At 39.0% G+C, this 22762-nt stretch overlaps 1 protein-coding gene across 3 annotated transcripts; it reads left to right on the top strand.

The window, feature by feature from the left end:
- The first annotated feature begins 566 nt into the window (after nucleotides 1-566).
- On the top strand, nucleotides 567-21877 carry hus1 (HUS1 checkpoint clamp component). 3 transcript variants are annotated; one of them, XR_005942551.1, is made up of 9 exons: nucleotides 575-664; nucleotides 2715-2842; nucleotides 5727-5903; nucleotides 7369-7476; nucleotides 11273-11347; nucleotides 15454-15553; nucleotides 16653-16784; nucleotides 17663-17844; nucleotides 21160-21877. XR_005942551.1 is itself a non-coding variant. In XM_041183286.1 (8 exons), the coding sequence occupies exons 1-8, from the start codon at nucleotides 613-615 to the stop codon at nucleotides 21240-21242; spliced, it is 855 nt and encodes a 284-aa protein (XP_041039220.1). In that variant the 5' UTR covers nucleotides 567-612; the 3' UTR covers nucleotides 21243-21877. The 3 variants fall into 3 exon arrangements, 2 of the variants coding, with proteins under 2 accessions (XP_041039220.1, XP_041039221.1); XM_041183286.1 differs by lacking the exon at nucleotides 17663-17844 and having other exon boundaries at nucleotides 567-664; XM_041183287.1 differs by lacking the exon at nucleotides 17663-17844 and having other exon boundaries at nucleotides 611-691.
- Nucleotides 21878-22762: the final 885 nt, after the last annotated feature.

Genomic DNA, 22762 nt, shown 5'->3' with positions numbered 1-22762 from the left:
GTCAAATGCCTTGCTAAAATCCATGTACACAACATCCACTGCACTACTTTCATCAACCCTTCTTGTCACTTCCTCAAAGATATCAATCAAATTTGTGAGGCAAGACCTTTAACAAATCCATGCTGACCATCCCTGACTAGTCCATGCCTTTCCACATGACAGTTAATCCTATCTCTCAGGATTGATTCTACTAATTTGCTCGCCACCAATGTCAGACTCTTGTATACCTTAATATGGAATACCAGTAAAATTGGGAAATAGGAGTACTGGTCCAAACTGTTTTTTTTTCCTTCTGGGCCTGCTCCTGGTACCGAAGCGACCACCCACCATCCCCCACCCCCTGTCTCTGGTATCAAGGTAACCATCCCACAAGCTAGTAGTGCCCAGGTGATCACCTCCCTAACCCCTTTCCCAAGGTGTCCAGAAACCTTGTCCCTGACGTCCAGGTGATCACCCTCCTTACCTTCTGTCCCCGGTGCTAAGGTGACCCCTCCCCCCAGGCTTTCCTGCAGCTGTTGCCCTGGTAACCAACCAACGGCCATTCGGAGCGGAAGTGACGCAAATCGCGCTAGGCCGGAGGTTTGTAGCTGCGGGGATTCTCTATTTCCGGCCATGAAGTTCCGAGGCAAGATTGTGGATGTTGGATGTTTAAATCATTTTACCCGTAAGTTAGTCCGAGGAGACCTATAGAGTGAGTCAGTTATTGGTGGTTCATGGTCTTCTTCCCCTTCAGGATGTTACTTCACCTGCTGTCTGAGCTAAGATTACCTTGAACCGAATATCAGCGTAACCTGTGAAGTGGATGTGGTATAAAACAAGGCAGGAAAGCACAAAATAGAAAAGTTTGAATTGTTGGAGGAAAGAAATGGCAGCATTTAACGACAGGAACAAGAGTTTTCAAACCTGATTCGTTAGTGAATAGGAAACCAGAGTTTTTGAAAAGTCATGGGTGATAAGGGGGTGGGTTTTGGATGATTTAGAGTTCATGAAGGATGGATGTTGGAAAAATCGAGTAGATATGAAAAGTATACATGAAGGTTTCAGCACTGATACTAACGGTGAGGCAGAGGTCAACAACGGAGGTGGAAATTGTTCAGACGGTGAACAGGGTTTAATACTACAATGGGTGAAGCACAAGGGAGATTGGGCGCAAACTGATTGAGCCAGAGAAGAAAACTGAGTTAATGGGACAAGTGACTGAAAACGATGGCCTTTATTGATGGCTTTCAAACATCTTGACCCATCTCTGAAATCCCTCCTGTTCCTGAAGTTCCACCCAACAACGTAAAGTCTTCACAAGCCACCTGACAATCAGCTACCTCTTTTAAAAGTCCTGCAAAGATGGGCCACTTAATTTATTCTCCTTTTTGAAGCAACAGGGACCTGCTGTATTGTAGCTAAATTTGTTGACGATGTGAAGACAAGCAGGAAGTAGTCTTGCAGTATTGAAGTACTGCTGAAAAAAGAGACATGCTGTTGAAGCTTTTTGTCTTGCACTCATCAAGACAGATGCAAGAATGACAGGTTTCAAAGAGAGCAGCAATTTATAATAGTAGTGTCATTGAACTGTAGCCTATTTGGTATCAGTTGTGAGGAAGGTGGGAGAATAGATGTGAGGCAGCACGTTCCAGGGCTTTAGAAAGAAAGGGAAGGCTGTGAGCCTGAGTTCTACTTTTGAGACTTGAGCACTTAATTTTAGGGCAGTACTGAGGGACTGCAACACTGTTAAAGGTGCTGCCTTTCAGATGAAACATTAAACTAAGGCCCCATCTGCCCTTTCAGGTGGATTCCATGGCATTATTTTGAGTAAGAGCAGCATCTGGAGCCATCTGGAAGAGCCATTACTCTGCCCAATATCTTTCCCTCCACTGATATCACTAAAAATGGCAAATTATTTATCACGTTGCTGTTTGTAGGACTTCATTGTGAGCATATCGGCTGCTACATTTCTTATGTTAGAGCAGTGACAAAGTACTTACTGGCTTTTAAATGCTGAGGACATGAAAGGTGCCTTTTTAGACACAAATCTGTCTCCCCTACTTATATTGCAAATTTCCCAAAGATGTAGAATCAGGAGATATTGCTTAAACTTTATTTTTAATTCTGCATAAATTGTGCCTAACCTTTTAACTGCTTGAAATGTAGCGATACCTTCCTGTTTAATTAAATTTTAACATTTTTCTATAATTTTGTAGTATCATGTTAAAACCTTGTTTTCTCATATATACCCAGTCACAGTTGACAATTATGCCAATAAAACATTTTTTGAGTTACAGTAGCAATTTTGCAAATAAACCTATTGCTGGTTGTGTTGTGGGCCATAAAAAGAAAAATACATCAGATTTTAACCACAGTATTTGTGGAATTAGCTGTTCTGAAGTGGTTCAATAATTAGGGAACTCCAACTGGTATTGTCCGTGGACAAGAAAGAGGGGAAGTCAGCCTGGTTTACCGGATCTGGTCATTATCCAGTGATCTGTTGTGAAAAATGTGCACATATTGGTATCATTTGAGGACAGAATCAAGCTGAGCTGCATAGTTTACTTGGCTTATTTCAAAACTGAATAATTGAAGTGAACTAATTCAAATTTTTGTAGCAAGAAATTGCTATTTTCTTGGGAAAATTTGCACTTTTCAAGGTGAAAATTAGAGTTATCATGAGTAGACTATAGTGCATGTGTTTTTTGAATCATTGGATTGTTTTATATTTTCAGGTGTTGTGAACACTATCTCCAAACTCACAAAGTCATGTGTTCTAAGACTTACCAATGACAAATTGTACTTTATTCTTTCTGACAAAATGGCAAGTGGAGGTGTTGCAATGTGGTGTCAGTTATTTCAGGTAAACAACCATTTAACAAACAGTTTTGCTTTATGGTTAAATGCATGGTCCCAGCTTTTGTGTCATATAAGGTATCATTTTTTATTAATTTGAATTAATTTTGGGTAGGAGGTGGAGGGCTCAGGAGCTGTCATCACTCCTGTCCCTCAATTCAAGGATGACGTCTACTCAGGGTCGTGAGTTTCTCCATGGGTCTCCATGTAACTGAACAGGCGGATTCTTGATCCTCAGATCTTTGGGTACATGAGGCGGGATGTACCATGATATAGTGCCATCTGGAATGCAGGATTTGCTTCCCTTTCTTTCCTTCTCTGCCACCACTTTGCCTCAAGTTGTTGCCATTTTGAATGATTGGTAGCAAGCCCGTTCCAGTCATTAATATCAATGCTGTTGTGCTTCAAGGAAAGTTTCAGAGTGGCTTTTTTTTTCATTTTCTTTGCCCTGCCCTGGAACACTGGCCATTTGAGAGTTGAGAAAACAACCTGACAGGGGAGATGCTTTCTAGCCATCTGGACATAGGGTTCAGTCCATCAAAGTTGATTTTGCAGGAGTTTTGCCTGAACACTTGTGGAGATGATTTCAAGAAGGATGCTAACATTAGTACGATGGTCATACCATTGAATCAGGAGGATCCAACAGAGGCATTGCTGGTGGAATTTCTTTAGCGATCTTATGTGTCTGTGATACACAGGCCAGGTATCACTGCAGTAAAGGAATGTGGTGATGGTGACACTGCTCTGAATACAAGGACTTTGGTTGACTTGTGATGGTGCTTGTTGTTAAACACTTGCTGCTGTAGCTTGTAGAAGGCTGAACTGGTACAGCTGATCTGATATTGGATCTCCTAGTCAATGGTGGCCTTTTGAGATAGGTGACTGAAGGATCGAAACCCAGAGGACACCAATTTAAGGAAATTGGCAAAAGAGGTAACGGTGACATGAGGAGAAAACGTAATACATAGCGAGTGGGTAGGATCTAGAATATACTCCCTAAGAATATGGTGCAGGCAGATTCAATCAAGGCCTTCAGTGGAGAACGAGATAATTTTCTGAAGAGAAAATAATTTCAGGGATACAAGGAAAAGGTGGGGGAATGGGACTCGGTGAGTTGTTCTTGCTGAGAGCTGACATAGACACAACAGACTGAATGTCTCCTTCTATGCTGTAACCATTCTATGATTCTGATTTCTATGATTATAAACCCTTAAATCTGTGAAGTTTTGTGAACCATTCTCGTGAATCTTTTCTGCACTCTCTCTAATGCCTTCACATCCTCCTTAAACATTGTGCCCAGTTGAGGCTGAACCAGTGTTTAGTACAAGTTTATCATAACTTCCATGCTTTTGTGCTCTAAGCCCTATTTTATAAAACCCAGCATCCAGTATGTGTTAATGAACTCCTCCTCACCCTGCCCTGGCTCTGTCAATAGTTTGTGCACATGTACCACCAGGTCCCTATGCTCCTGCACCTCTTTTAGAATTCTACCCTTTATTTTATACTGCATCTCCTCATTCTTCAATTACTTCACACTTCTCTGCATTAAATTTTATCTACCAGTAATTTAGCTTTCCATTGATCAATGAAATTCGGGTGGAGTTAACTATTTGGCTGCAAAATTTTATTTTTTGTGAAGTGAAGTAAGATTAAATGAAGATTTGCTATCGTAGGTGTAATTTTTAAAAATTCATTTATGGGATCTGAGCATTGTTGAAGGCCAGAATTTAATCCCTAAATGCCTTTGAGAAGGTGGTGCAGAACCACCTTTTTGAACCACTGCAATCCAAGTGAGTTATTTATACCCACAGTGCTGTTAGGGAAAGAGTTGCAAGATTTTGATCCAGCAACAATGAAGGAACAGTGATAAATTTCCAAGTCAGGACATTGTGAGACTTGGAGGGGAACTTGCAGGTAGTGGTGTTCCTGTGAGCCTGCTGCTTTTGTTCTGCTAGGAAGTGGAGGCTGTCATTTTAAAAGATGCTGTCAGAGGGACCCTGGTGAGTTGCTGCAGTACGTCTTATACTTGCTGCTGTTACCATTGTGCATCAATTGTGAAGGAAGTGAATGTTTAAGGTGATGGATTCATGACCAACCAAGTGGGCTGCTTTGTCCTGGATGGTGTTGAGTTTCTTGTGTATCTATCACTCAGATCAGGTTTTCAAAGCCTTTCCTCATGTTCTTTTGCCAATCACCTTTAAACTGTACCCTCTGGTTATCGACCCTTCAGGCACTAGAAACAGTTTCTCTTCATTTACTCTATCTAAATGGTTCATGATTTTAAGCACCTCCTTCAAATCTCCTTTTATCCTTATCTGCTTTAAATGAGAAAAATTCCATCTTTTCCACTCTATTCACATAACTGTAACTCCTTACCTCTGGAGATATTCTGGTAAATCTTTTCTGTACCATCTCAAAGGTCCTCATGTCCTTTTTAAAGTGCCCAGAATTGGACACAATACTCAATCTGGGGTCAAACTAGTTTTATATACAAGTTTAGCTTAACTTCCTAGCTTTTGTACTCTCATGCCACTTTATGAAGGCAGGATTGCATATGCTTTATTAATTGCTTTATTAACCTCTCCTGCCACCCTCAAGGATTTGTGCACAAACACGACCAAGTCTTTTTCTTTCTCTCGTCCCATCTCAGTGATGGTGCAACTTGGTAGATTTGGTATATTGCAGAGCTCAGCCTGCAACATCTATGTGAATCACAGCTCACAAAGCCTACCTTTTGGTCAGAAGACTTTAGAAAAGTATAGCTATAGTGTTTTTGCCAGCTGGAAGTGAGCCTTTCAAAATTCACCCTGCAAAGCATAATTGTCTAAATTTGTTGCAATTGTGTGTACATGCCAGGCAGTTTAATATATGTGATCTGTTCAATCCCACAGGGTAATTTTTTTGATGAGTTTCAGATTGAAGGTGTATCAGCAGAGCATAACGAAATTTACCTGGAACTAATGCCTGAAAACCTCTCAAGGTCCTTGAAAACAGCTCAGAATGCCAAAACTGTGAAAATTAAGCTGACAATGAAACATTGTCCATGTATCACCATTGCTGTAGAACTGGTAAGAACATCAAGGTTTTTTTTTATTAATGACAATTTTAATATACAAACTTGAGAAATGAAATTAAATACAGCACGGCAATAAGAATTGCTATTACATGCACACAGGCAGAATTGGTCCACGGGAAACTGGTACTGTACAGTAAGTAAATCCTAAGGCGATTGATCTTTGATGAATTTTCCATACATAAGATATGGGGACTGGAAATCATCCTGGCAGTTAGCATAAGCCTCCCCTATACCCATTCCTGCACCTAAAGTAATAGGCCAAACACGCCGCTTAAAAACAACAACAGAAAATACAATTCCTAAGCCAAATCCAACACCTGCAGTTTTCATCAGGTGACAGTGTTGTCATTTATTGATTAAATGTTGCTTGTACTATGGTGAAACCATTATTCCATTCTGCGCTCCTGAGGAATAATTGAGATGAGTCTGCTTTCTTTCCTAAATATGTGATTTTCTTGACTTTGCAAGTTATTTGAGGACCCTTACAGCTTTGTACATCATACTAAGCCAAGCTCTCTTTGTGACATTTGTCATTGTTGTGTGCGAATGGCTTGGTGCTGTGATTCATTGATTGGGACTGCATTGAATTCTTGGAACCACCACTACCAGAGCAGTGAATTGCGGAATCACTAATATCTGATCATCCAACCCCATTGGGCCTTGGCTACAACACTGCTTCTATCTTAAACAAGTGAATAGTTATAAAACAAATTATGCTGAAGATTTGATCACTTTGCGTAACATTTCATTTTATTTACTTTTTAAGGAACTCAGTGTTTGTTGGCTGAAATGCTGAGTATTAGTTTATTGGACAGAATAAAATCTTAGTGTGTGGTTTCTGTTAGACATTAATAGAGGACTGGCTGAATCATTGGATTGTATACTGTAATATTTCTGCTGAAGATGACAGGAAAAAAATGGAGTCAGTGAAGAGAAGCAGAAACATACTGAGAAAAATTATGAGGTCATAATCAAAGAGAGAAAAGTCTTAAGAGCATTTATATGATGACATTTAGAAGAGAAGAGTGAGAGGTTTAAAGGAAGAATGAGAATACAAGTGCAGAAGGCAGATATAACAAAAAAAAAGTATGTTGGACATTAAGAGAAAGGAAAAGGACGACACAGTGGAAGCCACATGAAGCTAGAAAGGAAAATCTGGGATTGCAGAATGAAATCCAAGCCAGGTAACAATTGCACTTGGGGGTCTGTGGGGGGGAAGGAGCGCAGGGTGATTAAGTGTTTTAATCTGGGAATAAAGGAAATTTGCATTTATTCATATACTTCTAGCACGACAATCAAAGTGTAAATTGTTTCATTAATTCTGTAAATAGAAATAAAACTTTAAAATTTCAATTGTAGAATTGCATGCACAAACTGTTGGTGGCATCACAATCAGAAGTTCATGCCCTACAACTTGTTGGATGAGTTAGGCATAACTTTACTTCCTGCTCTTACAGCCATCCCTCTCCAGCCACAGTCGCATTGTTACACATGACATTCCTGTCAGCATCATCCCCAGAAAACTTTGGAATGATTTTGAAGAACCCAGTGTTCCAGATTTTGATGTAAGTAATTAGGTTGATAACTTTACAGAGTTGATACTTTTTCTAGTGCTAGAAAGAACTTTAGCACAGTTGCCAGGGTTTTGTCTTGGTTTCGTTATAAGTTCCTCAATGCTTAGTAACAAGAGGGGAATGTTTGCACATATATCTCAAGTTTTGTTACACACCTTTGCATACTTCCTAGTTTCTACAGTTACTTCATTTCCCTTGTTCCAATGATTATAGATATTATATCAAACATCTTTGAAATAGCAGAGTACCAGTCAGAACAAATTATATTTGAGGTGGTGTGTTGTCTGGCATTGTACTTTGCTGATTATTTTAAGAACATAGCAACAGGGATAGACCACCCAGCACTTCAGGTCTGTTCCACCGTTCATTTAAGATCTGGCTGATCTGAATCTCAAACCAATTTACCTGCATTTGCACCATACACTTTTGCTTGAAGGTCTCAACCTCTTCTGGAGGCCTAACCTTGTACTAGTTGTTTTTGCCAGGCTGAAGGCACACCCTGCAGTCTGAGCGCACAGTATGTTAAGTACTTCCCACTCTGCATTAATTGTATTTAAGCTAGCTGAATGGTAGAGTGCTTCTTACAAACAAAAGCTGTTTGATTTTTTTCCAAAATATTTTAAGGAGCACCAGAGGGTGAATTACAAAGCTTTGTTCAAATAAAATTTATTTCTTTTTAAGAACTGCAAGCTGTTTGAAAGAGTAAGGAAGAATATTCCTTAAAATAAAGGTACTAGTAATTTTAGATTGATATGCAGAAAAGTTAGATGTAATATTGAAGAAGAGAGTCTATAAGGACTACAAGAATAATAAGGAAAAAGCTGCACACTAATGAAAAATAAACTAATGGAAAATTTAGAGGCTAAGAGTAGGATAAGAAAAGCTAAGATGAGGAAAATAATTAAAAAGCATCAAAAGAACTCCTGAAATATTTTACAAATAGATCAGTTAAAAGCAAAGTGAAAGGAGAGGATTTTCAACTTATCAATGATTAACAGCTGGCAGATGTATTTAGTAATTATTTCTCTTTCCAAAAGAAAATGATAACAGAGTAGATATCAACCTTTGAAGTGATTGAAGATGAGGTAAGAAATGTAATGCTGAATTTGAGATAAGTTTGTACAGCTAAAGGAAGGTGAACCTTCGGGATATATCTTTGGATCCTGAGGGACAAAATTGCACTGACCCCAGAAATTATATTTCATAATGCTATTTAGTGTAGCTGTGTGCTGAAGGACTGGAAAGTGGCCAACGTAATCCCTATTTTTAAAAGGTGAGACTGAACTTAAAACCTGTGATTGGAAAATTTTAGTGTTTCTAATTAAGGATCACATTGCTATAGATCTAGATAAGAGGAAAATAGTGAGAGAGAAACAGCATGGATTTCAATGGAGGAGTAATCATGCTTGATAAACCTCAGAATTCTTTGAGGAGGTAACAGACAAGCATGGGGGAAGTGCGGTAGATATCGTGAATGTGGATTTGAGGTAAACTTTTGACAAAGTACCAAGCAAGAGATCACTAGAGACGATAAAAAGGTACAGAATTAGGAGCAGATAGCCACTTCTGCTCATAGTGTATACAACAACAACTTGTATTTATGTAGCACCTTTAATGTAATAACCTGTTCCGAGATGCTTCACAGGAGTATTATAAATAAGATATGACACCAAGCCACATGAAATATTAGGGCAGTTGATAAAAAGCTTGGTTAAAAAGATAGTTTTTAAGGAGCATATTAAAGGAAGATTGAAAGGCAGAGAGATTTAGGGAAGGAATTCCAGAACGTAAGGCCCAGGCAGCTGAAGGCATGGCCACCATTGGTAATAAAAATAGGGGATGCTCATGAGCCAGAATTAGAGGAGTGCAGATATCTGAGGGTTGTGGGGATGGAGGAGATTACAGACATAGGAAGGAGTGAAGCCGTGGAAGGATTTTAAAACAAGTATGATAATTTTAAAATCGAGTAACCACAGAGAGAGAAACTTTTAACTATATCACCTAACATGGGAGCCAGGCAATATTCAGGCTTGGGATGACAAGCGGCAAGTAACATTTGTGCCACAAGTGCCAGGCAATGACCATCTCCAGCAAGAGATAATCTAACCATCGCCGTATGGCATTCAATGGCATTACCATTGCTGAATCCCCCACGATCAACATCCTGAGGGTTACCATTGATCAGAAACTGAATTGCACTAGTCATATAAATACTATGGCTACAAAAGCAGGTCAGAGGCTAGGAATTCTGTAGCGAGTAACTCACCTCCTGACTCCCCAAAGCCTGTCCACTATCTACAAGGTACAAGTCAGGAGTGTGATTGAATACTCTCCACTTGCCAGAACACTCAATAAGCTTGACACTATCCAGGACAAAGCAGCCTGCTTGATTGGCACCCAGTCCACAAATATTCATTCCTTCCGTCACATTGGCAGCAGTATGTACCATCTACAAGATGCACTGCAGGAACTCACCAAGCCTCCTAAAGAAGCACCTTCCAAACCTAAGACCACTGCCATCTGGAAGGACAAGGGCAGCAGACACATGGGAACACCACCACCTGGAAGTTCCCCTTCAAGCCACTCAGCATCCTGACTTGGAAATATATCACCATTCCTTCACTGTCACTGGGTCAAAATCCTGGAACTCCCTCCCTGAAAGCACTGTGAGTGTACCTACACCACATGGACTGCAGCGGTTCAAGAAGACAGCTCACCACCACCAGCTCAAGGGCAATTAAGGATGGGCAATAAATGCTGGCCCTTGAATGAATGATTGAATTTAAAAAAAAAGCCAGGAAGGGAAAGAGTCTGGTCAATAATTTAGTGGGAATAGGGTCAAGAGAGCAGGAGAGATCTCATGGAAAAATGAACTCAGTGAGGGCATGAGGGAAGATAGAAGAGAAACTGGAGAAAGATACAAATTCAATGTTCAGGCAGGGGTGAACAGTAGAGGCAATTTACCTGGAGTAGCAATGTTGAAATTGATAGCATGATGGCCAGCAAAGGAATGTTTGCAGAGATCTCTGAAAATGCAAGTAGACTCCTTTCTCTGCTCTTATCCTGTGCTGTCAGACCCTTACCCTTCTCCTCTTAGCTGATAGGCACAAGGATCCATTAGTGACCTATGCAGACCCTGTTTTCCATCCACCTCTCAGTTCTGTAAATTGTTGTGTCTGAGCAGAAAATCCATCAGTCCTCCAGAGTACTCCACAGTACCAGTTGTGCCAAAACAGCTGTGTATGTTGCTATTTAGTCCAACTTGCATACTACTTTAGTGGTTTATCAGCTTTAAAATTGATGAGGGGGATAGAAATTAAATATGTATAAGATATCTCAGTTATGCTTTTAACAGAATAAGAACATAACACAGTTCAATTCCTGCAAATCCCAAAATACTATTATTCAGTATCTGTAAATCATTGACTCTACTGTTACTCTTGCCAGCATCTGCAGCACTCCAGCTCACCCTGAGGTCTGCCATTTTTGCAGAATTATTTTGAACTGATAGCACTTAATGCTGGGGTGCTTTCACAGTATAAAACCTAAAGCTAACTGGAAATGCAAGCTAATTTTAGCAGCTGATTCTTTTTTTGCAGCATCAACACAGAGTGCATCATATTGAATGGTCACGAAGCCTTAGTTGTTTCCGAAAGTTGTAAAAGATGCTTCATAGTTTTCAAGTCTTCACTGCTTAGTGTGTCTAAATAGAACCAATTTTCTTGCTTAGTTCAGCTACTATTTGTGTTTTCTACATTTGTAAACCTACTTTTCATTAATTTTTAAGGTCAGTATTTATTTACCAGTATTGAAGACCATGAAGAGTGTTGTGGAAAGAATGAAGAACCTTGCTAACCATGTTGTAAGTTTGTATCTTAAATGCTACATTGGTTAAGTTTTCTTTTTTGTTTCCATTTGTTGAATCCATTGCTATCTTAATTGCTGAGGACAGCATAAATAAAATTATTGAAGTATTTATTTTCTTCTAAGTAAACACAATGAATAACGGGTATAAGGTCAGCCATTTAGGACTGATAAACGACAAATTTCTTCACTGAGGATTGTAAATCTGTGGAATTATGTAACCCGGAGGGCTGTGGATAGTCAGTCATTGAACGTATTAACGCTGATAGATTTTGCGCATGAAGGGATATGTAGATAAGGCAGAAAAGGGATGTGTTGTAGATGTTCAGCAAATATTTTTTACTGAATGGTGGAGCAGGCTTCATCAACTGTGGTCTACTCCCCCTATTTAAGAACATAAGAAATAGGAGCAGTTGTAGGCCATTCAGCCCATTGATCCTGCTCCACCATTCACTAAATCATGGCTGATCTGATTGTGGCCTTAACACCATTTTCCTGCCTGCCCCCTTTATCAATCAAAAATCTGTCCAACTCAGCCTTGATTATATTCAATGAACCAGTCTCCACAGCTTGCTAGCTGGGAAAGAGAATTCCAAACACTACTGAGCCTCAGAGAGGAAATTTCTTCTTATTTCTGCCTTAAATGGGAGACCCTTATTTTGAAACCATGCCCCCCGGTTCTAGATTCCCCCATGAGGGAAAATGTCCTCTCAGCATCTACCCCATCAAACTCTTTCAGAATCATCTTTGTTTCAATAAGATCACCTCTCAGTCTTATAAATTCCAATGAGTATAACCCCAAGCTGCTCAACTTTTCCTCATAAGACAAACTCCTTATCCCAGGAATCAGCCTATTGAACCTTCCCTGAACTGGTTCCAATGCAAGTACATCCCTCATTAAGTAAAGTGACCAAAACTGTGCACTGTGCTCTCAGTATGGTTTCACCAATGTGCTGCACAGTTTTAGCAAAACTTCCTTATTTTTATTCTACCCTTATTTTCTTATGGGGCTGTTCACCTGAACAATATAGAAATTATTATAGGTGAAATGTAGTTGAAAGATGGCAGGCAATAAAATTAAATGAGTTACTCAAATGTTTAGAGAAGGTTACAATTTTGTGATGAAATTAATATATCTGCCTATATTATACAATTACAGTCCCTATTCAATCTGTTAGTATGAATCATGAACAGTTTTACATCAGCATGCTGCACTGTTGAGTTATTGCTATTGCTATCCTGTGCAGAAGGGTGGTGGTTACAAGTGTACTTCTCATTTACAAAACTGACTTCACTGAATGGAATGTATTGCTGATCAACTATTTGTCTTTCTTTTGTGGACTGGCCTTCAGAAGCAGTGTTGTGTTTTTGTACTTTCGTTCAGAATCTGTGGATTTATTTCATCTTTATGGATCTGCTGTGGAATTGCATATAGTGAGACTGAGGGCATGCTGTCTTATAAGGATATATCCTGTGTAGTGGTAAATGAATGATACATTCCATTTTTATTAAACTACATTAAGAATTTTTTGCTGGTGCTTTGGGGATTAAATTCCATATCTATGCACTGTAAATGAGGGGATGAAATTTATTTAACTATCTGGTTAAGTATTTATTTTATCTATTATTTGATTATTCAGTTAGTTAATGATTTATTTATTTGTTTGATTATTTATATTATCTAGCAGTATTGGTGGGCATTGGATTCAGCTGCACTGTGCCTTAGATCAGTTTCCCAGAACCTTAGGCTCTCAGAACTGTATGTCTGTTACCTGACTTATGAGAACTGTGTGTTAAGTAAATTGGAAAGTTTTCAGTATTGGCATTAATAATAAATTTAAGTGAAAGACTTGATAATTAGCTTTAGCCCTATCTAACATTGGGTTTTTTGGCAGTGCTGACCGAAAGCTGTTAAGATGTAAGAGCATGGGGTATCCTTTGATCAGAAACCAGTGTGGGACATGGGGCAGCACCCTGGTGTTTTTGCTGAACTGAGCTGGAATGTGAGTTTTGGCTCGCTGATGGATTCTTCATATCTATTAGTGAGGGCAGTCATGGGCCTCAGGTGGGGATGTTCCAGGAGATCTGGCAGCACTTGGGGAGATCTCTGTTTTATGGTTGTTTGTGATGGTTCTTGGAAGTGTATTTATGCATCTCTCTCTCTGTCTCACTTTCACTCTCATTGGTGTTAGTGATTAGAATTTTTATATTTTGTGAGTAACAGGAAAGTAGACCATAACTAGAGACATCGGTTCCAAAGTCTTAATTCCCCTGTTTTTTAAAATAAGTGCAATTTAGTATGAGGAAGATACTATATGTCTCAACTTAAAATGCAATCTGACATTTATGCAGTATATATCATTATATTCTGATTGCAACTTCAGTGTTCCAAATAGTATAAAAAAAAAACAAAAAAACTGCGGATGCTGGAAATCCAAAACAAAAACAGAATTACCTGGAAAAACTTAGCAGGTCTGGCAGCATCGGCGGAGAAGAAAAGAGTTGACGTTTCGAGTCCTCATGACCCTTCGACAGAACTTCATGAGGACTCGAAACGTCAACTCTTTTCTTCTCCGCCGATGCTGCCAGACCTGCTGAGTTTTTCCAGGTAATTCTGTTTTTGTTCCAAATAGTATTGTCTGTCATGTATTCTTTCACGCATACCGCACATTTGCTCTCTCACCCTCTTAGCCTTAAATAACATCTGACTAAAGCACTTGAAATTTGTCCTCCAGTTTTTTTAAATTAATTTTGAAAAATAACCAGATTTTGTCAGAGTCTAATAGAGAAATATTTTTATCATTTGCCTGGTTTAAATTCTTTTTGTGCATGGGAAATTTTGCACATGACACCTGCTCAAACTGCAAGATCCATCTTCCTCTGATGGTCAAACATTCAAGTCCAGGCACAGGCCTTTGGAAGAGGTTGACACTTTCAAGTGAAAGATTAAATGAATGTATGGAAAGACAGTAGATATTTGAGTGGATACAGTGAATTATGTTTTGTGAAATATGTATATTTTTAATGTTTTAATTTGCTTAATACCTTATTAAAAGTACTAGACAATATAATTACTGAAGGAGAAAATGGTGGGAAATAATTTTCAAGTGTTTATAATTCAATTGATTAATCAAACTAACAATAATAGGTTGACATAAAGTTTCCACATTACAAAGTATTTACATTCAGAATCCATTCTAAATATTTATATAGCATGTTTCTATTATCAGTATTTTACACTACAGGAAGCATATTTTTTATACAGGAACTGTGTACCATATCCAAGATTTGTATTAGTATGTTTTTATACTTTTTAAGTTAATTACCATGAATCCTATTGGAGTTGGCATTGGGCTGTGTTGCTAGGGTCCACCTAACCATTTGGTGTCCTCTTGTGCTGCTGCCATTTGGTCAGTATTGGTATACTGGTTTTATATAACTCTCACACAGCACAGTTGGCTAAAATAACATCTACAGCAGTGTCTCAAACTTTGGTAATAACATAAATGCACTTATCAAATTTGGAGATTATTTTCAAATTTCCATTCGAGTTATGTAGTGCAAGTATAATTTCAGTTCACTTAGCTTAATAGAGGGGAATGAGAATTTTTCACCTTGTTTGAAAATCCCACTTATCAAGGATGCCATCTTTGTTTTGGTTGGAATTCAGTCTATGCTCCATTTTGAGGCAAGCATTAAAGTTGAAGTGTAAAAGTTACAAATTATTGGCCCACCAATTTCAGGTGACTCAGTTTATATTTGTACATGTATATCTTGTGACTTAATTTGGCATGCTCACCTTTGGTGGCTGAATAAATTTTGATACCTGGTGGCTTAGAAAGATCTATTCTTTCATTGGTGGATTTAGATTCATGAAAGGGAAGAGCAGTGACCTAGGACTGGGGACAGAATGTTGCTACTGAGATGAGCAACTACAGGTGGAACACCTCTTCTAATTATTGCCCACAAAAATCACCTTAGGCTCTCAGAACTGTATGTCTGTTACCTGACTTATGAGAAGTGTGTGTTAAGTAAATTGGAAAATTTTCAGTATTGGCATTAATGATAAATTTAAGTGAAAGACTTGATAATTTTGCATTTCAGGTAATTGAAGCCAATCAAAATGGAGAAATGAATTTGAAAATTGATACTGATTTGGTGTCAGTGACAACACATTTTAAAGAACTCGGGAATCCCCCTTGGGGTGAGTAAGTGTGTAGAAATATTTATGCAAATTGGGAAAACTTAAAAGTTTGTCAAATTGCCAGATGTCTCAGTAAAGTTTAAAAGGTTTGTGGAACACAACATCTGTTGTGATTTTCTAAATTGGGAAATAAGCTTGCTCTTCAGCCAAATAAGCATTCAGTGTAGTCAATGTTCCATTGGAAAAATGTTATCTCTAATTCCTCATATGCTTTAGCCCCATCTTAGTTACTTAGAACCTGTGTATTTTCTGGCCACTATATTTTATTTCTCTACACTATGTTATGCTCTATGTATATAAATCTATACGTATCTGTGTGCAAACACAAATGTACTTTGTACCTGTAGAGGGTTTCCCCTTCAAGTATGAGCATGGTTAAGAAACATATGTTTATTTATTAGCTCTTCTCAACTTTTTATGTTCTACATTTTGACATAACTTGTGATACTCTGTCATTTTCATTTCTTGAGTCAATTTTGTTGCTTGTAAATCACTGCTGAATACTAAAATATGGAGCAAGCAATGAGAAAAACACAAGCAGCGTAAGGTCAATAAATAATAACACTGAATCATGAATTTCAAGTTTTGTATATTTAGCAAAGAAGTTGATTCCCTTAGCCTTTGCCATCCTACCAGGCTAAATTATCTAAACTGACATCTTGTGATTTGGCGCTCATGCAAAAATATATGTTGTCTCTTGTCTTTTACTGGAACTGCTAAAAGTAGGGGGCTTTCCAACAGGGACTCCCTCTGGGGAGCAAGTGATCCTTGCTGAGTCTGCCACTTGGAAAGCCCCAAGCTGCATGTGCCCAGCTTTGATAACATGTAGCCAAGAAAAGGCCCTTGCTACCAAGGAATGAGAGTCATGGACATACTGGATGATGACAGATGAGGATGCAAGTCACTGGAGATAATTGGCACTGGATATCCTGCAGCTACTGATATCCAAAAGCTAAAATCCACACTTGGCCATGAGACATTTCAAGGAGACCTGAACATGGAGCAGTTCCTTTTTCTCTTGGCCTCAAAGTTTTAAAGTTAAACTTTAACATAAACCTTATAATCGAAATGATAATGTGTTAAATATTATCCCCAACAGTTGAAGAAGGTACGCAACCTGAGTCCTTCCAAATAAGAGACCCAGTGGACATGGCTGAAGCAAGGATAGACATAAAAAGACTTCTCCAGTTTCTTGCTGGACAGCAGGTCAATCCAAGCAAAGCCATATGCAGTGAGTTAAAATTATTTTTCTCCAATTTTCATCAATTTTGACTAACAATGTTGGATTTTGGATAGAATTTTCAGCACAGAAACAGGCCATTCAGTCTACATTTATACCAGCTTTCATTTTCCATATGAATCTCCTGATACTCTAATTATTTCATTTCATCCAATCAACATATCATCATTCTTCTATTCCTTTCTCCCTCAATTACTTAATCTACCTTCCCCTTAATACACCTATGCTATTCACCTCAAGCACTCCATGTGATAGTGAGTTCTATATACTCCACTGTATAAAAATATTTCTCTTGAATTTCTTAAATAAAATTGAAAATGGCTATGTTATCTGTAATTCATAGTGTAGGATCAGTTGTCACATAAGGATCATTCTTTATCCTCCACACAATATAGGATTGTGTCCTAGTTTGGTCCTGGGGTCCACTGAGAATGTTCATAAAATTGTAGTGATATTGTATATAGGCAGTGCTGTAGAAACATTTCATTTGGGTGGCCCTATGCCTGGTCTCTTCCTTTATAGCATAACAAACCCCAGCACCTGGACCATTGTACCAGTTGATTTTTCTCCAGTTATTAAAAGCACTAATTGCGGTTTTTAGAATTGAAGTGCCGGTTTGAAGTTCACTGATGAAGCATGTATCTTCGGAGACAGCAGACAAGACTATATGTAGTCTAGGGCAGCAAATATCAAACAGCAGACCCTGACCCAATGCTGCATTATCATGGTGGGTGCTTACAAAGCTGGGAATGTGAGCTTGCAGCAGAGAGAAAATAATAGGGTATTAAAATTTCAAGACCTATGTGTATGTGTGTGCTATTGTTATGTCCCAGTGTATATGAATATAACGGCCCAAATCTTCTGATCAGCATTGGAAACGCTGCGTCAGATGCTGACCAGACAGAAAACTACCCACTTACCTGGATATGTTTAAAAAGGCTAGACTTCCGATCCACCATGCAGAATAACAACCTCAGCACAGAAATCCACACAGAGAACAATGAAGAGAATCAGCACAGAAGATACTTTTTACAGCACTAGCTGCTGTATGGTAAGTTTAAATATACAGAGTGAATGGGTAAGTGAATGAATGAGTGGATGGGTGAGTAGATAGACTGGCTAGGTAAGTGGGTGGGGTGGCAGGTGGGTGAGGTAAGTAGGTGGATGAGTGGATAGTCGGGTCGTGAGAGGTTGTCAGTCTGGGGCTTCTCAGGTAGGGCGAGTGGGGCATGGTCAGTTACTGGAAGCTGACTGGGTTAGGGGTTGAGGGGGGGTAGTCAGGAAGTTGAGAAGGCTGGGGGGGGGGTCAGTATGAGTGACTGGGGGGAGGGGGGCAGTTGTATAGTTATCCAGGAGTTAGACTGGGATTTTTCTGTCTAACATTTCATGGGTACCCATCTAGGGGTAAGTACATTGGAACTGTCCAAAGTCTCTGATTCTTAACTCCGAGTCTGAGACCTTTTCAGAGGATCCTGGGGAGCAGGGGAATTGCCCATCACAAATTCAAACTTCCCGGGCAATTCCCATAGAGTCAGCGCGTCGGGACTTAGGTGGGGCCCCGATCCGCACCTTAGGTCGTAAGTCCAGTCTCCAGTGATCTGAACCATTATTTTCACTGAAAAAAATACACTACGTGCCACACGGGGGCTGAATAATACACTATTTCTTCCAAATTTTTAATACTCCATTTTTTGTGCTCCCTTGAAAGTTCATTTTCCTAATCTTATCTTTACATTTTAATGATCAAATTTTTCCCTCATCCTCTTAAATTTTTGATATCCTATTTTCTATTTCACCTTACCTCTTTCATTTTAATGACGCCGTCCTCTGTTTTGAAAACCATTTATTTAATAGGCTTCACTGTAAATTAAAATATATTCCCTCAATCTCTCTAAACTTCATTTTCTGTGTTTTTCACACTTTTAAAACAGCATTTTAGAAAAACCTATATCTCTTCAAAGCAACTATCCAATTCATTTAGCAACTCCATGAAAAATATACTAATAAAAAATTTTGTAAATGTGCCATTATTGTACTGTTCTGCTCATCAGAGTATTCATTTCCACAAAACTGCAATGAAATCTTAAGCCTGACAGTTGACATTTTGATCACATTCATCTGCAAATGGGAGAACAAAGAAAAGTACAGCACAGGAACAGGCCCTTCGGCCCTCCAAGCCTGCTCTGATCATATTGCCTGTCAACTAAAACATTTTGCATTTTGCATATCCCTGTATCCCCACCCTTTTCATGTATTTGTCAAACTGCTTGTTAAACACCACTATCGTACCTGCTTCCACCACCTCCTCTGGCAGTGAATTCCAGACACTCACTAACCTCTGTGTAAAAAAAACTTGCCCCGCACATCTCCTCTATAGTTTTCTCCTCCCATCTTAAATCTATGTTCCCTCGTAATTGACTCCTCCACCCTGGGAAAAAGCTTCTGACTATCTATTCTGTCCATGCCACTCATAATTTTGTAAACTTCTATCAAGTCACCCCTCAATCTCCATCGCTCTAGTGAAAACAACCCGAGTTTCTCCAACCTTTCCTCATAGCTAATAACCTCCAGACCAGGTAGCATCCTGGTAAACCTCCTTTGCACCCTCTCCAATGCCTCCATATCCTTCTGGTAGTGTGGCGACCAGAATTGCACACAATATTCCAAGTGTGGCCTAACCAAGATTCTATACAGCTGCAGCAGCATGACTTCCCAGCTTTTATACTTAATACCCCTGCCAATGAAGGCAAGCATGCCATATGCCTTCCTGACTACCTTATCCACCTGCGTTGCCACTTTCAGTGACCTGTGGACCTGTACACCCAGATCCCTCTGCCTGTCAATGCACTTAAGGGTTCTGCCATTTACTGTACATTTGTCTGGATTAAACTCCATCTGCCATTTCTCCTCCCAAGTCTCCAACCGATTTATATCCCGTTGTATCCTTTGACAATTCCCTTCACTATCTGCAATTCCTCCAATCTTAGTTTCGTCTGCAAACTTACTAATTTGCCCCGTTACATTTTCCTCCAAATCATTTATGTATACTACAAACAGCAAAGGTCCCAGCACTGATCCCTGCGGAACTCCACTAGTCACAGCTCTCCATTCAGAAAAGCATGTACCTGACATAACCTTTACAAGAGTTCAGCCAAAGCAGGGAACTAAATGCTCGGCTGTAAATGTGGAGCAGTCAAAACTTTTCAGATTTTTAAATTATAACTTTTCATTAGTCAAGTTGTGAATGTGTTCCAATAATTTATGCACATAAGATAAAGTATTTTAATCAGACAAGTGATTTTTGTATGATTCTGAGGCACTGATTATGTAACTGAGTTTGAATCATTTTCTTCAGTTTTGTACCAGATTAAGTTGTTTTTGTATCTCAGATGAGGCAAGTTTGGGAAGGCAGGGTGTTACCTTATAATGGGTAATAAGGAAATGGCAGAAACATTAAACATTGTGTCTTTAGGGGAAGACACAAAAGTATTCCACAAATCATTGGAATCCAAGAGTCTAGCGCACATGCAAAACTTATTGAAATCAGTGTAAATAGGGAAATAATACTGGAGAAATTAATGGAAACAAGTGGCAACAAATCCCCTGAATCTGATTACCTGCATCCTTGGGCTTTAAAAGAGATAGCTACAGAAATATGAATTCATTGATTTTAATCTTCCAGAATTCCTTCTATTAGAGAACAGTTCACAAGGATTGGAAGGTAGCAAATATAATCCTGCTATTTAAAAAACCTGTAAGAGAGAAACCGGGGAACTATAGACTAGTTAGCCTAATACCAGTAGTTTGGCAAAATGTCTATTTTTAGTTTATTATTAGGGATGTGGTACAAGGCATTTTTTTTTAAAAAATCATATACTAAGAGTCAACACAGCTTTATGAAAGGGAACAAAAACAGAAAATCAGCAGGTCTAACAGTATCAGTGGAGAGAAAAACAGAGTTAACATTTCAAGTCCGTATGACTTGCTTATTTCAGATTTCCAGCATCCACAGTACTTTTCTTTTGTCTAAGTAGCTACCTCGCTATTTAGTTGCTACTTGCAAGGATCAGTGCTTGAGCCTCTTCTTATGTACTGATGTGTCTCCAAGACATCCAGGTTTAGAACAGGTCATCAGGTTCTTTTTCTGAGGACTGCTGCTGATCTATCACAAACAGGAAGCAAAGCAAATTCTGCACTTCTCACATTTGTAAAAACATAATTCTTGTATATAATAACCTAGGTTTTAATAATCATACTGATCTATTTAAACTGAATGAGCTAATGCTTGATTTATGCATTTATGTTTAAAACTTGTTCAATTTGAATGTTAGTTGCTCTTTAATAAAATAATGCATTTTCTTCACAGATATCGTGAGTAAGAAAGTTATTCATTTTGTTTTGCTACATGAGGATGTGTCTCTTCAGTACTTTATCCCAGCTCTTGCTTGAGAAACTTCACATGAACATTTAATGGTATCATGGACGCCAACAGAAGTATCATCCTTGTTTGAAATGAATGAGCATCCTGCCTGATAAGTCCACCCTGTAACAAGACATTTAGAAATGGTGCCAACATTTGGACTTGCCATTGCAATAACCTTTTATTTTTTAGATCTTTGAAAAGTTGTTGCTAGATAAATAATGTCTAATTTCAGACTCAATACAGATAGAATGATTTAATATTTTTTTTCCACTTTGCCTGTGAGGTTTATCTGGTTCGCTACAGCTTTCAACAGCTACTGAAGATGAAACTCCATTTTTCAAGCTGTCTTTAATCTGGTTTCAAAGTGTAAAACTTGTATCTTTTAAAAAAAACTGCAAAGGCCTTCTGTAGAGTTATTGCTTTGCTGCATATTCTTTATCTTTCATATCTAAGGAATCACTTGTGTTCTTGCAGGTTAAAAACAATGTTCCAATTTATGCACAATTGTTTACAATCTCATTGCCCAGTTATGTCCTTGTTTGCTTTTTCTTGCATTGTACCACTGTCAATTTGTTTATTTATTGAGGTTACAAGACCAAAAGGTTGAGTCATACTTATTTTTAAACTGTTTCTATATTTTCAATAAAAACTTGAAAAGGTATATGATACATTTAGTAGAATTATAGAATTGTTACAGCACAAGAGACCATTTGGCCCATCATGTCCACGCCAAGCTTGCTGGAAAAGCAATTCAGCTAGCCCCATGACTTTTCTCCAGATAATTATGCAATACTCTTTTGAAAGCCATAATTGAAGCTGCCTGCAGTGCACTTGGGGAGGAGGTGGCGTTATCGCTAGAGTAGTAACCCAGAGACCCAGGGGTCCCCTGGTCTGGGGCCCCAGGTTCGAATCCAGTCACGGCAGATGGTGGAATTTGAATTCAATATAAATCTGGAATTAAAGTCTAATGATGACCATGAAACCATTGTCAATTGCTGTAAAAACCTATCTGGTTCACTAATGTCCTTTAATATCATCCTTACCTGGTCTGGCCTACATGTGACTCCATGGCTGACTTTTAAAAGCACCCTGAAATGGCCGAGCAAGCCATTCAGTTGTAACAAACCACTATACAGTCACAAAAAAGGAATGGAACAGGATAGATCACCCGGCATCGACCTAGGCACCAGAAACAACAATGGCAAACCCAGTTGTGTCGACCCTGCCAAGTCCTGCTTACCAACATCTGGAGGTTAGACCCAAAATTGGGAGAGCTGTCTCACAGGCTCAACAGCCTGATATAGTCATCCTCACGGAATCATACCTTGCAGATAATGTCCCAGACACCACCACCTCCATCCCTGGGTATGTCCTGTCCCACCAGCAGGACAGGCCCAGCAGAGGTGGTAGCACAGTGGTATACAGTCAGGAGGGAGTTGCCCTGGGAGTCCTCAACATTGACTCTGGAACCCATGAAGTCTCATGGCATCAGGTCAAACATGGGCAAAGAAACTGCTGATTACCATGTACCGCCCTCCCTTATCTG

The sequence above is a fragment of the Carcharodon carcharias genome, chromosome 3 (assembly GCF_017639515.1).
Source record: "Carcharodon carcharias isolate sCarCar2 chromosome 3, sCarCar2.pri, whole genome shotgun sequence".
Classification (NCBI taxonomy): Eukaryota; Metazoa; Chordata; class Chondrichthyes; order Lamniformes; family Lamnidae; genus Carcharodon; species Carcharodon carcharias.
Note: the sequence above shows the minus strand (reverse complement) of the source record. Positions and strands in the feature narration are given on the sequence as shown.

What these genes read in the sequence shown, in the direction of transcription:
- hus1 (XM_041183286.1), top strand. Translation starts at nt 613, where the DNA reads ATGAAGTTCCGAGGCAAGATTGTGGATGTTGGATGTTTAAATCATTTT. An exon ending in AGAACCTTGCTAACCATGTT is followed by an intron (nt 11,348 to 15,453) that starts GTAAGTTTGTAT and finishes TTTGCATTTCAG; the next exon opens with GTAATTGAAGCCAATCAAAA. An exon ending in TCCAAGCAAAGCCATATGCA is followed by an intron (nt 16,785 to 21,159) that starts GTGAGTTAAAAT and finishes TTTTCTTCACAG; the next exon opens with ATATCGTGAGTAAGAAAGTT.